The sequence below is a fragment of the Terrapene carolina genome, unplaced genomic scaffold (genome assembly GCF_002925995.2).
Source record: "Terrapene carolina triunguis isolate 2854851 unplaced genomic scaffold, T_m_triunguis-2.0 Scaffold236, whole genome shotgun sequence".
NCBI lineage: Eukaryota > Metazoa > Chordata > Testudines > Emydidae > Terrapene > Terrapene triunguis.
Genome location: NW_020664587.1, coordinates 15062960 through 15078438, shown reverse-complemented (window position 1 = coordinate 15078438; position 15479 = coordinate 15062960). Strand labels below are relative to the sequence as shown.

Sequence of the window (15479 nt, the reverse complement as noted above, 5' to 3'; positions counted from 1 at the left end):
AGTCCTGGAGCCCCTGCAGCTCTGCCGATGCCCTTCGATCCTGACCCACAGCTCCCCATTATTCCAGCCCCCCAGCTTTGCTGCTGCTGCTGCTCCTCAATCCCGACCCACAGCTCCGCGTTATCCCAGTCCTGGAGCCCCTGCAGCTGTGCCGATGCCCCCCTGCTGTGGTTTGAATGCTTTGCAATGCTCCTGCTCCCCCTGCTGTGGGAAGGCGAGTCCGTCCCCATAACCCCTTTATCTCCCTGTCCCCAGGCGGGCCCGGTTCAAGCGCTCAAACAGCGTGACGGCCGGCGTGCAGGCAGACCTGGAGCTGGAAGGCTTCACGGGCCTGTCGGTGGCCACAGAGGACAAGGCCTTGCAGTTCGGGCGGCCCTTCCACCGGCACTCCTCAGAGCCAGATGCGTCCAGCCGGCAGTACTCGGTGTTCAAGACGGTGCACACGCAGGGCCAGTGGGCCTACCGGGAGGACTACCAGATGCAGTATGACACCGTGGAGGTGCCCCGGCGGGACTCCTGGATCGACAGGGGCTCCCGCAGCCTCCCCGACTCTGGCAGGGCCTCTCCCTGCCACCGGGACGGGGAGTGGTTCATTAAGCTACTGCAGGCTGAGGTGGAGAAGATGGAAGGCTGGTGCCAGCAGATGGAGCGGGAGGCCGAGGACTATGACCTGCCGGAGGAGAGTGAGTCCAGATGGGGCTGTGAGACTGGACGGGGGGTGCGGGGCACCCCAGGATTCCCCTAGGGCTGGGGGGGCTGGAGTCTTGCTCAGCATCCCTCAGCCTGGGCTATCCCCCAAATGCCTCCTGCAGCACAGTGTCCCAGATGTGTGTTGAGTAATGGGTGTATCCCTTTGGAACCTGAGCCAGTGGTTGCCCTGCACATGCTGCCATCTGGCTCACAAAAGGTTAAGGAGGCTGGGCTTAGTGGCAAGAAATACTCTCCAGGGCTCGTAATGGTGCATCCCTGAAGCTGGGAGGGGATTGGGGAGAGGTAATCAAGCCGCATGTCATTAGCAAATTCCTCACCCATTCCCTGTGTGCCTTACCAGTTTTGGAGAAGATCCGGAGCGCCGTGGGCAGCACCCAGCTCCTGATGTCCCAGAAGGTGCAACAGTTTTTCCGACTCTGCCAGCAGAACATGGTGAGCGCCTCCTCCTTCCTTATGGGTTTCCCAGGGATGTGTTCTGTCCGACGGGCAACTGGGCTGAGGCGGCAGCAGGTCCCCGGGGGTCTGAAGCGGGTACATGACACTCTGCACAGCTGGCGATGGTTCCATTCAGAGGTGCTACCCGAAGGGTTGGAGGCTCACCCCGACCCTCTTAAGGCTGCGTCCAAGGTGCTATAGGGAATAAATAGCCCTTTTAATCCATTAAGGCCCAGACAGCCCAACTCTGCTCCTCATCAGCTTGAGCAGGGAAGTGATGGAAGACCTGGAGTCCTCTGCACCCCATGGTATGTAAGGAGCTAACCCGCCTTGTCTTCTCCCCCTTCGGAAGGACCCTAATGCGTTCCCCATGCCCACCTTCCAAGACCTGGCTGGATTCTGGGACCTCCTGCAGCTGTCCATCGAGGACGTCAGCTTGAAGTTCGCGGAGCTTCAGCAGCTCAAGGCCAACGGATGGAAACTCATCGAGCCCAAGGTAGGGGGATCAGACCGTGAGTGCCAATTGGCTGAGAAGGGGGGGGGCTGCAGCTAGGGTGCAGGGGTGGGGTAGCTCCCACTTCACAATGCACAAAGTCAGCTTTTATTGGCTTCCTGCAGGAGAACAAAGACAGCATATGCCATAATGTTACTATGTGAATCCATGGTGCACTCACCCCTTGAATATGGTGTCCAGTTCTGGTTGCCCCATTGCAAAAAGCAGATAGTGGAACCGGAAAAGGTTCAGAGAAGGGCAACAAAGATGATCAAGGATGTGAAATGGCTTCCTTACGAGGAACAGAGGGGTAGCCGTGTTAGTCTGAATCTGTAAAAAGCAACAGAGGGTCCTGTGGCACGAAAGCTTATGCTCCAATACTTCTGTTAGTCTTAAAGGTGCCACAAGACCCTCTGTTGTTCCTTACGAGGAGAGACCAAAAAGATTAGGGTCCTTCAGCTTAGAAAAGAGATGACTAAGGTGGGATATGCTAGAGGTCTATAAAATCATGAACGGCGTGTAAAAAGTGAGTAGAGAAGTGTTTAATCCTTTCACACAATACAAAAATCTGGGGTTACTCGATGAAATTAAGAGGCAGCAGGTTTAAAACAAACGTAAGGAAGTACTTTTTCACACAACGCACAACTAACCTGTGGAACTCATTGCCAGGGGATGTTGTGAAGGCCAAAAATATAAGTAGATTAAAAAAAAGAACTGGGTAAGTTCATGGAGGACCAGTCCATCAGTGGCTCTTAGCCAAGATGGTCAGGGATACAACCCCATACTTTGGATGACCCTACACCTCTGACTGCCAGAAGCCAGGGGTGGATCACTCCATAATTGCCATGTTTTGTACACTCCTCCTGAAGCTCTGGTGTGGGCCACTGTTGGGGACAGGCTACTGGGCAAGGTGGACCATGGTCTGACTCAGTATGACAGCTCTTAGGTTGTTACATGTGGGGCATTGTTAGCGGGTGTATTCGTGGCTTGGCAGAAGAGCAGAGGATTTGTTGGGGGAGAGGGGGAGGGGACATAATCGTATCTATTGTGTCTATTGAGTGTGTTCCCCATAGCATTCGAGCACCATCACGCAAAAAGAATGGAGAGAAAGAGGAGTAGAAATGGGTCTGGCTGGAACCAGTGAAGCGCTGAAAGGGAGCACTCTGTCTTGAGGCACTCCAGCTGTTCCCAGCTCCAGGAGAAAGCTATGGTCCTTGGCATCTCCAGTGTGTGTGTGGATTACGGAGTGTAGATCCTTCTCTCCTTGCATTGCATCCCTGATGCTGTCCTCAGCCCCCTCTTGTGGGGAGAAGGGGCAGGCCAGGAAACAGATGAACCTTGGGCCCCATTGCACATCTCAGTAGAGATTAACTTCTTCTTCCCCTTTCATTGGTTCGTGGGGCTGGGGTGGGGGATGACCAGGACCGGGCTACTGCAGCAGAGGGACAGAGAGGGGCGAGCTGGTGGGAGCACGGCCAGGACCAGTTAGCAAAGCCCTGGCCCTTCTGTCCTGACCCCTGCCTGCAGATGGAGCCTTTTGTGACCCAGGGGGAGCGACTCCGCTCAGGGTAGGTGGAGAGCGCAGATACTGCGCGCCCAGCTAGCAGGGGTGTAAACAGCAGTGCAGACAGTGAGGCACAGCTTAGGTGAGCAGAGCAGAGTGCCCCACACACCCAAACCCCCGGGGTCTATATCCTGTCCGGCTCGCTACATGCCCAAGCAGTGCCTCGCACGTCTACACTGCTAATTTTAGCACTTAGTGTTCCGCTGCCTCCCTGCTGCCGGTGCCTTTCCCTGCGGTGTGCAGTGACACATGTAGTGCCTGTACTCTGCACACCGCTGTAAGTGTAGACATAGTGTAAGTGAGCTAAAAGTAGTCTCCCCCTTGGCAGAGCCACTGGGAGCTCAGCTGAGCTCAGCTAGAAGTCGCTGCTATGCATGTGCCGTCCTGGCTTGTGTCTCAGGGACTTCCTGGGGAAAAAGTCGGGGAGATGAGAGATCTATGATCACAGCTACCTTCTTTTTCCATGCACACTTCTGCTCCTGAGCTGGCGCTGCTGATCTGTGCCAGGCAAAATAAACAGGCATCTTTAGTTACCACTTAAAAAAAAAAACCCAAACAAATAGAGCCTTTTTCTCTCCTGTGTTTTTCACGTACAGCTACGGCGTGTCCTCTGTTTGATGTTATCTTCAAAGGTACAGATATACTCTGTGCACACACGCACAGCATAGGACAAACCAAAGCAATTCCAGTCCAATCACCTCCTGGCAGCCCTGCCATCCATCACACTGATTCAAACCCTGGTGGAATGTTCCCAAGGTCAAGCACAATCACCAACCTGTGTCACAGGCAGAAGATGCAGCCCTTGTTTGCCTTGTGTGAACGCAGCGCACAAGAAGCATGTGTGCAGGCCCTGGGCTAGATCCTGGGCTGACTTTCAACCCCAGGGACTGCATTCAGCCCCAGGGACTGGTGGAATTGAACGGAGCGTCAGTCAGCACTGAATTTGACCCATTTCTTCTGTATAGAGATAGATACACAGCTGGGGGTATACACTCCCGACACATGCACTCCGATATGGATGCAGAAGTATGCACAAACACTGGGATGCACGCATGAACGCAGATGTGCACAGCTGCATACGGATGTGCAAGCACACATCTGTTTATAGCTGAACATACACGTACGGATTCTTGCGGGTATGAGAGCGCATAGACAGGCACCCACTCAAATGTGTCTTCTCTTGCATGGTCTCACACACAGACAGATGTACACACATAGGAATATGTGCACACAGATGCACAAACACACACACGTGAATGTGCACGCCCACTGTGCGCACCCTTGCATGGTCTCACACACAATCATACAGCTGTGCATACATCCACCCCCCCGATGAACACACACACACACGTGCGCACCCGTCACATGTTGCCACAGCTACACTCTATCTAACACGGCATGTCCAGCGCCTCCCGGAACCCCCTCTAAGCCCTGCTCTGTCTGTCTGTCTGTCTGTGCAGGAAGAGAAGAAGGTCCCTCCCCCGATACCAAAGAAGCCGCCGCGCTCCAAGGTGCACCCGGTGAAGGAGCGCTCCTTGGACTCCGTTGACCGACAGAGGCAGGAAGCCAGGAAAAGGCTCCTGGCAGCCAAGAGAGCTGCCTCCTTCCGCCAGAACTCAGCCACCGAGAGCGCAGACAGTATCGAGATCTACATCCCCGAGGCCCAGACCAGGCTGTGAACGGAGCCCTGGCTTTTCTACCGCACTGTACAGAGAGAGTACATAGCTCACTGTGATGGCCAGGGCCCGAGCCGCAGGGACCCCCCGGGGCAGCTCTCGGCCCACTCACAGCTTCTCGACTTTTTATCGTCTACGATTCATGGATCCGACGGTGAATGAACACGAGCCTGGTTCTGTCCTGCCCTCATGCCCCTCCCCGTGGGGCAGGGCTCTTCCCAGCCCTGCCTGCCCACGAGCCCCTTCCTGGCCTTTCCCCACTGCCCTGGCCTCTCCCCAGCCTCCTGTCTGCCCTGAAGCCTTTTCTGCCCCCCATCTCCCCTCCTTCTTGCAGCTCCTTCCTGTCCCCTTCCCTGCACACTCCCTGGTGGCCTCCTGTACCCTCCTTTCAGAGCTCTTTGTACCTTGCTCCTTGCAGCCCCCCTGCCTTTTGTGTCCCCCTCTCCTCTCCTCACGCCCCCCCTCTTCTCCCACTTTCCCCCTTATACTGGAGAGGGAGGAGCCCCCCCAGCTCAGCTGATGGGGGGGGCAGGCAGGCCCTCCCCTGCACCTCTATGTGTCCTCCCCCCATGGTCGCTCCACCTTTAACTTCTCCCATTTCCTCAATTCAATGCAAACAAAGCGTCTTGCGGGGGGAAGCGCCGCTGAGCTCCTGCCAAAGTCACCATTCCCGGCCGCCCGGCGGGCCGGCTTCCCTTGCTGGCATGAGGCTTCGGGCCGTGGCAGGCACCAGGGGCAGTCCCTCCAAGCACCCCGACCACAGTTCGGTCCCATCCCTGCCTCTCGCTTGGGCACCTCGGGGAATCCATGGTCATAGACCTATATACATATATACATATAATCGAAGGAATAAAACAAAAACTACACATGACCACAGCTGTGTTCCTGCTGGTGAGACTGGGATCAGATCATCAGGAAATCCATGACAGCAGCAAAACCAGCCCCTGCTTTCCCTACACGTACATCATCAGTAAGAATATGCTATGATTTCTCTTCTTGCTTTCTCTCTTTCTTTCCCTTCCTGCAAGCGAGAATCCTGGGCCTGCGCTGGGGTGCGTCCGCTCGTCACGGGAGGCCAGGAGAAGGTCAAAATTTGGCGGGTCACTTTATTTTCCATCCCTCTTTGATTTCCCCACCAGCTGCTGGTCTGACTAGATGATCCAGGGAGTGGAATTCGAGGGGGAGGTTGGGGGGTGGGGGAGCAAGAGTTTGGATTCTGTCTGGCAATGGCAAGGGCTGGCAGAAGCTAAGGTCTTTGGGGTTGGTTTTTGGGTTGGGTTTCCCTGGCTGCTTTCCTCCCTCCCGTTAGACGGGGCATAGAAATAAGCCTGGCCTTTCAAGTGACCAATCCACCATGCAGGGTATTGGTCCCGAGCCAAGTGCAGGGCACTGGTTCTGACCCATCTGCATCTGGTTTAAAGACACGGCTGTCCCCAGGGGCCAGGCCAGCGGAGACGGCAGGGAATGGCGAACATGCCATTGAGAAGCCATCTTGCCTTAGGAGGAAGAGGAATCTGCTGTTGTGTCTCCGGGGTGTTGCTGTGCCGGCTCCTTGTGTTGTATTTACTATTGTTAAGGAAGGTGAGAAAACCCTTGGAGCTGTCAACCGCACAGACGGAGCTCCCGCAGGTGAGGGTACTTGGGGACAACGTTTCTGTGGACAGAGCTGGCCTGTCTGAATGTCGGGGGCGGGGGCCTCGGGGGCTGCCTGTGGGGTGAAATGCGGGTTCGTTGTTACGTGCCACGTCTGTTCTGTATGATGATCCCAGAGCCTCTGTTTCGGGGCTTCTCAACCCAAGGGTCACAAACCCCTGGTGCTGAATGGGGTGGGGGTCTCAGCCAGGTGGGAGTGGGTTCTGGTATGGAAAAGCTGGAGAACGCCTGTGCAATAGCAGCCAGGGCAAAAGTGACACTGCGCTTGCTGTGCGGCCCCTTGAGCATTGGACTGGGAGGATTTATTCCAGCCGGGCTGCAATGGGGCTGGCCGGGCTGCGATGGGGCTGGCCATGCCGGCCCTGGCTGCCCAGCCCGTAAAGAAGCCCTTCCCCGACAATGCAAACCAACCGGAGCGGTAGGCACTCAGGAGCGAGCCACGCCCATGCCAGCCAGGCCCACCGCCTTTTGGTCCTTCTCCCTCCATCACAAACGCTCCCCAGACCCTCTCCTTGCCCCGCAGCTGCCCTGGGGGGGCTACCCAAGCCCTCTGGCTTTGCCAAAGCCTCCATTTGGCTCCTGCCACCCAGTGGTGCAGCCCACGCTGTCCTCTGCTGAGGAGCAGCTTTTGGTGTCATCTGCTGCTCCCGTCCCGGGGACCCATCTGGGCTCACAGATGCCAAGACAGGGCCCCTCCTTCGCAGCATGGTGCCCTACCAAGCAGGGCAGCGGCCCTCGCTGCTGGCAGCCGGGCTAGGCCACAAAGAGAGTCCAGCAGGGCCAAGGCCTGGAGGCCTCACTAGGTTCAGCCTGAGCGAGGACTGGGGCAGGCCAGCAGGCATTAGCCTTCAGTCTCTATCTGGCCAATAGCACCCAGGGACAGCAGCTCCCTCCCCGGTCCGTCACTGTCACTAACGCCAGCTGGGAAAGTGACTTGGAAAAGCAAAGCCAAGGGCAAGTGGAACTGGAAGTTGCCATGGTGGCGGGGCTCTGGCTCGTGGCCTGTTGGTTGTCACCCTGTGCCTCATGCAGTCCTTTACCTCGCAGCAAAGCGAGCGTGAAACGCGGCCGTTCTGTTCGGTGGCGCCTACCCCCGCTTTGCACTGGTGTAAAAGATGGGCCCTGGGGCAATGGAGGATTGGGACCCTGCTCTGTTCAGACCACCTCAGTGACGATACCCTCCAGCAGGTGCACTGGCTCCCTAACCGCCGGCCCCCCTGGGAGGCAGGGTAAGTGCCGCTCTCCTTAGCGGATGGGGAAATGGATGCACAGGGAGCTCAGGGGCACGACTCCTAAGCTCCCATCTGTCACTGGAGACAGACCGAAGACATGAATGTGGGTCTGCCCTTCCCCAGGCTGAGTTCCTGCTCGTGAGAGTGGGAAGGGCAGATGGGATTCGCATTACAAGAGCCCCCTCCTCCCTGGGCATCCCATCCTCCATGGTACGGCATTAGCAGTGCCCTGTCCTCCCGGGTATCATGAGGGATGTCCTCACACTCATGCTACATTAGAGGAGGTGCCCTCTCTTTCCTGGAGCCGTAAAGGAGATGCCCTCCTTCTTCCTGGCATGGCTGCCATGGTAGCTTTCTTCAGAACCCACTTTAGCGCGTAGCCATCACCCCTGACAGCATGGAGATGAATAGTGCCTGGGGAGCCTGCTATCCATGGCCCCCTCCACACATCGTTACCTGCACACAAGCCAAAGGTAGTGCTGCACACTCCTCCTATTACCCACCATGCACACCTTCTTCGCCAAGCTGAGCGTGCAGAATGGGGGCGTGATTTCAGATGAGACGGTAGGGAGATGGGGCATGAACAGAGGGGCCCTGGAGGGTGGGTACTCGCCAGGGATGTGGAGATCAGATGGTCCAAGTGTTACCATGAGCCCCCTGCCGGTTCTCATGGGCCGTCTTTCCTCTCCTTTCCACTCATTCTGCTCCCAGCCGTGCAGACCCCTCCTTCCACCCAAAGCACAGTCTGTTCCACCTGCCCTGACGTCCGTAAGGCTGGGGAGCAGAGAGTTCACCCACTGAGCCTGGTGTCCTGCCCTGGGAAAACGGGGTTGCCAAGTCAACCACTCTGAAAGTTCAAGGTAAAAACTCAGTGCTGCCTTCTCACATTGTTCCTCCTTCCAACTGGGGAGCCCCCTGCACTGTGAAACCCTTCAAGGGGACCCCCCTCTTCTCGCCACCCCATGATTGTACCAGCTCCTGCTCCCTGCCCACTCAGCTGTCTTGGAGACGCCTGATTCAGACAGGAAGAGGGGAGGAAAGAGCCCAAGAAGAGTGGCTAAAGGGGCAGCAAGGGAAGGAGCAGAGACACCAGCCACAGCCTAGACGGCTAGATCTCTAGGGCAGGGACTGTCTTTTTCATGAGCGTACAGCTCCTAGCACTGTGGAGGCCCCGATCCCTGACTGGGTCCCTCAGGCGCCACTGTAATAATCGCCAATAGTAAATTTCAGCCCAAGGGGACATCCTGCCTGGCGCATGCTGGGATACCTCCCTGTAGCACCTGGGGCAGGTAGGAGGTACTGAGAGATGGGAGATTCCACAAGCATACTGGCTTGGGCAGGCGGAGGGAGGAAAGCTTAATTCTACCAAGAGCAATGCACCACTCACCCTGGGGCCTTTACTTCCCCCCCTTGGATGGGATCCATACCATGACGTGGTGCTAAAACCTCCCCCGGCCTCTGTTATGTGCCTGTCCAGTTGGGAGGGCCTCGGGTTACTACATTAAAATAGATGTTTAAAGGGAAGGAGGGGGGAATCCAACCAGCATATTCTGGAACAGAGAATCATGAAAAAAATACCCAACAGCGTGAGCCCTGGCCCAGCTGGGGGAGGGGAAAGGCAGGAGACTCCTTGCTCAGCATCCAATACTCTCTGAACGCTGCTGTTACCATCCTGGCCAGGAAAGCAACCATCAGCTCGGTTCACCTGTTCTCTGCCTCCGTCCACACTTTAGTTCTTAGCAATGTGCCTGGAAGAGGAAGCCCTTCCACTTGTAAGTTCTGTAAGACAAACAATACTGTACAGTGACTGTGACATGTGGTTTCATTTTTATTGTAACAAACTTAGCCGTACTGTAATAAAGACGACTCTTTGATTACTCTGGGCCTGGCACCATTCTCCCAGCCGGTGCTAGTCTCACCTTTGACCCTTCGTGTCCCGTGTCTCACTTTCTTGTCTGGTTTAAGGGAAGGGGAGGGCTGAGTCTGGAGTCAGCTCATGACGGTGGGGACTTGCTGCTCTGCTCTGGGGGCAGGAGCGAGGTGGCTTGTCAGGATGCTGGGGAAGATGCAGAGTTGAGTGCAACTCTCCTACACAACTCACTATGCTGCGAGGTGGCTTGCCGCGTCTGCTGCAAGGGGTCACTGGAACAGACTTTATTAGCCGAGGGCTCGGCCCTGAATGGTACCACGGCTGAGACTAGAAGGGGGCTCCTGACAGCGTCTGCAGGGAGCAGCTTTACCAGTTGAGCTCCAGCGAGTGCCTCCTGCCTGAGCCCCCAGGAGCTGTGCAGAGCTCTGTATTGAGAGGGAGCAGCAGGGCTGTGAATCGGGGAACGCAGGGCTGGAACCGCTGGGGGTGGGGGGGCTGTGGGTCGCGACTGAGAGGCTTGGCCCAGCCTGCTCTTCACTCCCAAGCTGTTCGGGTGGTTTCGAGGGACTGTCTCCAAGCAGAGAGCTACATCCTTGAGCAAACCGGCTGTTTGACTAGCCCCGAGGTTCACCCCTTGTCAGCAAACACAGCTCCCGGGCAGGTGTCGGAGTGGCTCGATGATTAGACCACGAGGAGCCATCCGAAGTGACAGGGAGCGAGGTGAAAGGGCGGGGTGCCAGCGCTGAAGACGGCCTTGGCTGGAGTCTAAGAACTGGCCCTCACAATGAGGAGGAGAATCCTCAAGCCAGCTGGCCAGGGTGTCCCACCGCATCCCAGCTCCCTGCAGGAACAATCCCCTTCTGCCATCCCCCCGGTGCCTGGCCTGGATAGACAGATACCCACCTTCCCTCCCTCCCTGTTCCCAAGCGGTGTGGCTGGTTTGGACCCACGGCAGAGCTTGGATGAAATGTCCACAGGCGGAACCTGGCACTGGTGCCTGGCGGGTGGGGCCAGGGAGAGATGGCCCACCCAGACTCCAGCAGCATCAAGACGCCTGGCAACCCGGTCAGGGGCCCGGAGCAATAGGTCTCCGTTTGCAATCTGGCTCCCAGCCCACGGCCTGGTGTTGAATCCCAGCCCAGGGTGGGCCAGGGCTTCCCCAGGTTTTGAGAGGGCTCGGAGGGAAGGGGGGTGGGTGGTGATTTTGACTGAGTGGGGTTCTTTGCCCCTAAGCCCCAAAGTCCAGCCGGGTCGGAGCTGACAGACACCGCAGCATGGGACGAAGTGGACATTCACCCAGGAAAGCTCATGCTCCAATACATCTGTTAGTCTATACGGTGCCACAGGACTCTTTGCTGCTTTGACAGACACCGCAGAGTTTCCTGCAGCGCAAACAGGGACCCCGGGGGGCTGCCCTAGGGCAGTGACATGGAGGGCCTGGGGGGTCCCGGGGGAGCCCTGCTGGAAATCAAGCCCCAGCCAGGCCGGAGCCTGCGGGGAGGGAGGTTTGGGGGCCGGTCCCCGCGCTCTCCAGCAGGGGCCGGGCTCGCCTGGCCCCGGCCCCTGGCGGACCCGCGCCCGGCCCTGCCTCCGCGGCGCTGCAGCCGCCAATCGGGCCGCGAGGCTGCGGCGCGGCCTGGCCCGGAAGCCAGCGGCGGGGAGGCGGCCGCTGCCGGGGGGAGAGGGGCGCCCGCCTGGAGAGGTGAGAGGGGCCGGGCCGGGCCGGGGCGGCAGCGGGGTCCGACCGTCCTTGGAGCCCGGGGCCTCGCGGGGCTGCCTGGGGGCTCTCCCCGGCGGGCCTGGCCCCTCTCCCCGGCCCGGGCGGCGCAGCCGGTTCAGTGCGGGCAGAGCCGGGCACAGAGCCTGTCCTCTGGCCTGGCTGGCCGGGGCGCAGAGCCCCGCTGCCCTTGCTCGCCTGCCGGGGTGGGCTGCCTGGAGCCCGGCCTGGCCCCCCTGTCTGCGGCGGGGGGGGGGGGGCAGCAGGCCGAGGCTTCCGCCTTTCCCCTCCCGGTCACTGCCTCCGCCCTCGTGTTCGTGCCCCGGGGATTCAGGGTGACTCGTGGGCCCTGCTCAGCAAAGGCTGAGTGCGTGGGAGAGGGACCCTGCCCGGGTGCGGGGGCTGAGCCGTGTGCGTGGGGAGCCCGGGGCTGGAATAGCGGGTGGGGGGATGTGGATCAGGATGGGGGGCAGGGGCTGAGCCGTGTGCGTGGGGAGCCCGGGGCTGGAATAGCGGGTGGGGGTGGGAGGACGTGGATCAGGATCGTGGGGCAGGGGCTGAGCCGTGTGCGTGGGGAGCCCGGGGCTGGAATAGCGGGTGGGGGGATGTGGATCAGGATGGGGGGCAGGGGCTGAGCTGTGTGCGTGGGGAGTCCGGGGCTGGAATAGCGGGTGGGGGGATGTGGATCAGGATTGGGGGGCAGGGGCTGAGCTGTGTGCGTGGGGAGCCCGGGGCTGGAATAGCAGGTGGGGGGATGTGGATCAGGATGGGGGGGCATCCCCCATCGGCAGAGCTGTGTATGCACTGTACAGCCCCTATTACTGTCCAGAGGCTGCCAGAACTAAATTCCTTTCCTCTCCCTGCCCCAGACTAACCAGCCGCTGCCTTGGTTATCCCCTTGGGTGGAGGGATCAGGATTGGAGTTCGTGTTTATACCTTGATTTCCAAGCATAACACAAAGCCCAGGGCAGGCTCCCAGCAGCGGTTTCCTGGGGGCTGTGAGATGAATGGGGGGTGTGCTGTTCTGCCTTTTCTCTTAGGGAGCAGGAGACCCTGGAGAGGCTCATTGCCCCTTGCCTTCCCCTAGGCACCCTAGAAGCTGTCAGGATTGGGGGGGAGGTTGCTGGCGTGGAGGTTTCAGCCCCCTAACTGCCCTGGAACCCTGCAGCCCAGTTGCCGAGCTACCCCAGGTGGAAGTTTGACCAGTGCCACCCAGGTGGGTGTTCGGGGGGGACACGTGTAGCTGAGATATCTAGCCACCTGGGGGGGTACCAGGGTGGAGGTGACTTGCCTGGAGTTCCGGGTTGGGACTTTGGAGCTGGGTGTATCTGGGCCAAGGGGCAGAGTCAAGTGTGTGTGGTGATTTTTGGGCTCCCCTGGGGTGGAGGTAGGTGCAGGGTGGGTCACGTGGGGGGATGACGATGGTTTGGGATCTTGGAGGTTTGTCTGGGGAGCGGGGAAGGAAGGGGGCAACTCTCCCTTGGGTGGGGGGCTAGGAGGGAGGTGGGTCTATGCAGCTGTGACACTGACTCTGCCCCCCTCTCCAGAACACATCTGGCGCTCTCTCCTGGCGACGCCATGTGGCCCTTGCTGTGGATGTCTGTGCGGACCTACGCCCCTTACGTCACCTTCCCTGTGGCCTTTGTGGTGGGGGCGGTGGGCTACCACCTGGAGTGGTTCATCCGTGGTGACTCCCCGCAGCCGGCCGAGGAGGAGAAGAGCATCTCGGAGCGGCGGGAGGACAGGAAGCTGCAGGAGATTGCGGGCAAGGACCTGACCGAGGTGGTGAGCCTCAAGGAGAAGCTGGAGTTCACCCCCAGGGCCGTGCTGAACAGGAACCGTCCAGAGAAGAGTTAACCAGGCTGCCCAGGCACCTCCAGGGCCCTCGGGGGTGTGAGCCCTGCCAGTCTGGCGTGACTGCTTCCCCCTTTCCTTTGGGTTGGAGCTGAGCACTCAGTCCATCTGGCTGCAGGTCAGGACCCTGGGTCCCTTCGCCTGGCTCCTGGAGACTGTCCCATCTCACCCATGTGTTTTCAACCCCAATCCACCAATATCTGGCTCGTGCTGGGCGTGTCCCCCCTCCCCCGGCGCTCAAGGGGGCTGCTTGTTGGAGTTTCCCACCCAGGGATGGAGGAGGAGGCATGGCCAAGGGGGCAGAACTGGGCAGTCTTGGCCATTGCTGCCCGAGTTCCTGGCGCACCCAGTCGCACAGCTAGGGAGAGGGATGATGCTCCAGAGGCCGCGCAGGTCCTGGAGGAGACGGCTCCACTCCCAGGGTGAACAGGCCCTCGATGCTCGGCCCGCCCTGTCCCGGATCCCTCTGGATTTCCCTGGATTCTGCAGGTTTCCCTTGCATGGAAACAGCCAAGACTTGCGTCCTATCCAGGTGGCGGAGGGTGGCTGCCTCTAGCCAGAGACCGGGGGTGCTGGAGGGTGTCCCCCCTGGGAACTGAATCGCATGGGGTCAGGAGTAGGGCAAGGAGGCTTGCACACTGCTCGCTTCCCTGTTCCTGGCTGGGATTCCCCCTCGCTTCTCAGGACCCCCAGATTCACCCTCCCCAGCCTGAGGGCTCCAGCCCCCTTCGCTGTGGTGGGTGCCCCTGGCGTCGGCCTGGCAGCTGGGGTGGAGCATGAGGGAAGCTGTAATTTCCTGGCAGGGCAGAGACTGGTGGGGGTAGCTGGAAGTCATTTCACCCTCCTGCCCTTGGCAGGGAGCTTTGGGCGTGTTGCTGTGGGGCCGAGGTTTGGGGAATGAAATGACCTCGCAGCTGTGTAGAATGAAGCCAGATTAAACCAGCCTGAGAACTCGGGGCCTCCGTTTTCTTCTTTCCCTCTGAGTGTTTCGGCTCCCGGTTGGTACCGTTCTGTCCCCCTGCCTGACACCCAGCAGCCGAGCGGGACGTTCTAGGGAAAGATCTCGCCCTAGCAGCGTGAAGCTCCTGGGTCCTGCTTGGCTCTGACGCAGTGGGAGGGGTGGCTGCGTCTCTTCCCCAGCAGCCCAGGTGGGGTGGGGAATGCTGCCAGCAAGGCCCTCTGTGCACAAGCCTTGGCTGGGTTTCCTCGGGGAGGCAGCCTGCCTGGAGCTGAGGGGAGACTCCCCTCTTCTAGAGGGGCTTGGAAATGCAGAGCTGGCTCCTCCCGTCCCCCAGTCTCCACCCTGTCCTGCTGGGTCCCAGCCACGCCTCTCCTACACGGGAGCTGGGCCTGACGCTCCCCGCTAATCCAGAGCAAAGCCCCCGTTACAAATTCTCTGGTAAACCTCCCCCGACCCCTGAATATTCCAAACACCACAGTGACAAGCCTTTGTGTTTGCTAGCGGCCGCTGGGGGGAGGGGACGACTAGTGACCCCCTTAAAGGGGCCCAGTTCTCAGGGGCTGCAAAGGCACAATGCAGGAGGTGCTGTGGGTGCTTGGTACTTTCTGACAAACCGGTGCCTTTAAGAGGTCTCGAGGAAGGCTTGTCCAATGGTCGGAGCACTAGCCTGGGCTGTGGGGGAAGACCTGGGTTCAGCTCCTGCTCGGCCACCGACATCGTGGGTGGGCCCTGGGAAGTCACGTAGTCCTCTTGTGCCTCGGTTCCCCATCTGTAAAATGGGGCTAAGAGCACTGTGTTGTGAGAGTAAACACGAAAGGGGCTCAGATCCCCCGGTCCGGATCAGTGTGAGAGAGAGAAACTGGGCACCCGCAATCAGCTACCACTTGGAGGCTGAACGCCCACAAAGCTTTGTCCGGGTCCAAATCTGCCCCACTTTTAAAGGGAGAGAAACCTATTTCAAGCAGCGAGCCGCTTTTCCTTCATTGTAACCAGGGGAGCTGGGAAGAGCCGGGCTGGGCCAAGGGCTGAAATGTGCATTAGCAGGAGAAGGCATTAGATCTTCACGGCTGATCGCTGCCCGCCCACCCGTTTCCTGGGGGGTGGCAAGGGTCGGGTTTGTTTTGTTTGAAAGGGGCTTTTGCAAGATGAGTGCAAACGCTTTCACAAGAGCCTGACCTTTCCTGCAAGCTGCACAGCCCTGGCCTGTCAGCCTGGGTGCATAGCCGTCTGCGTGGCTGTCTTTGGGAGACAGCCAGAAACTGCCCTGCGCAGAGCTCTGCCTGTCAATCATTGCTACTAAATGATGGGGGGTG

General features: G+C 59.1%; 2 protein-coding genes across 3 annotated transcripts in view; both read left to right on the top strand.

Annotated features, from left to right (window-relative positions):
- Window positions 1–4882, top strand: part of DLGAP3 (DLG associated protein 3) — a 26186-nt gene extending 21304 nt beyond the window's left edge. The window contains exons 7-10 of the mRNA XM_026657160.1: window positions 256–683; window positions 1052–1143; window positions 1499–1642; window positions 4664–4882. Coding sequence (XP_026512945.1) covers window positions 256–683; window positions 1052–1143; window positions 1499–1642; window positions 4664–4882 — 883 coding nt within the window. The remainder of the gene's footprint in view (window positions 1–255; window positions 684–1051; window positions 1144–1498; window positions 1643–4663) is intronic.
- Window positions 4883–11204: 6322 nt separating this feature from the next.
- Window positions 11205–14158, top strand: SMIM12 (small integral membrane protein 12). 2 transcript variants are annotated; one of them, XM_026657131.2, is made up of 3 exons: window positions 11205–11336; window positions 12439–12567; window positions 12899–14158. In XM_026657131.2, exon 3 carries the CDS (start codon window positions 12930–12932, stop codon window positions 13206–13208), a length of 279 nt encoding a protein of 92 aa, XP_026512916.1. In that variant the 5' UTR covers window positions 11205–11336; window positions 12439–12567; window positions 12899–12929; the 3' UTR covers window positions 13209–14158. The 2 variants fall into 2 exon arrangements, with proteins under 2 accessions (XP_026512916.1, XP_026512917.1); XM_026657132.2 differs by lacking the exon at window positions 12439–12567.
- The last annotated feature ends 1321 nt before the right edge of the window (window positions 14159–15479 follow it).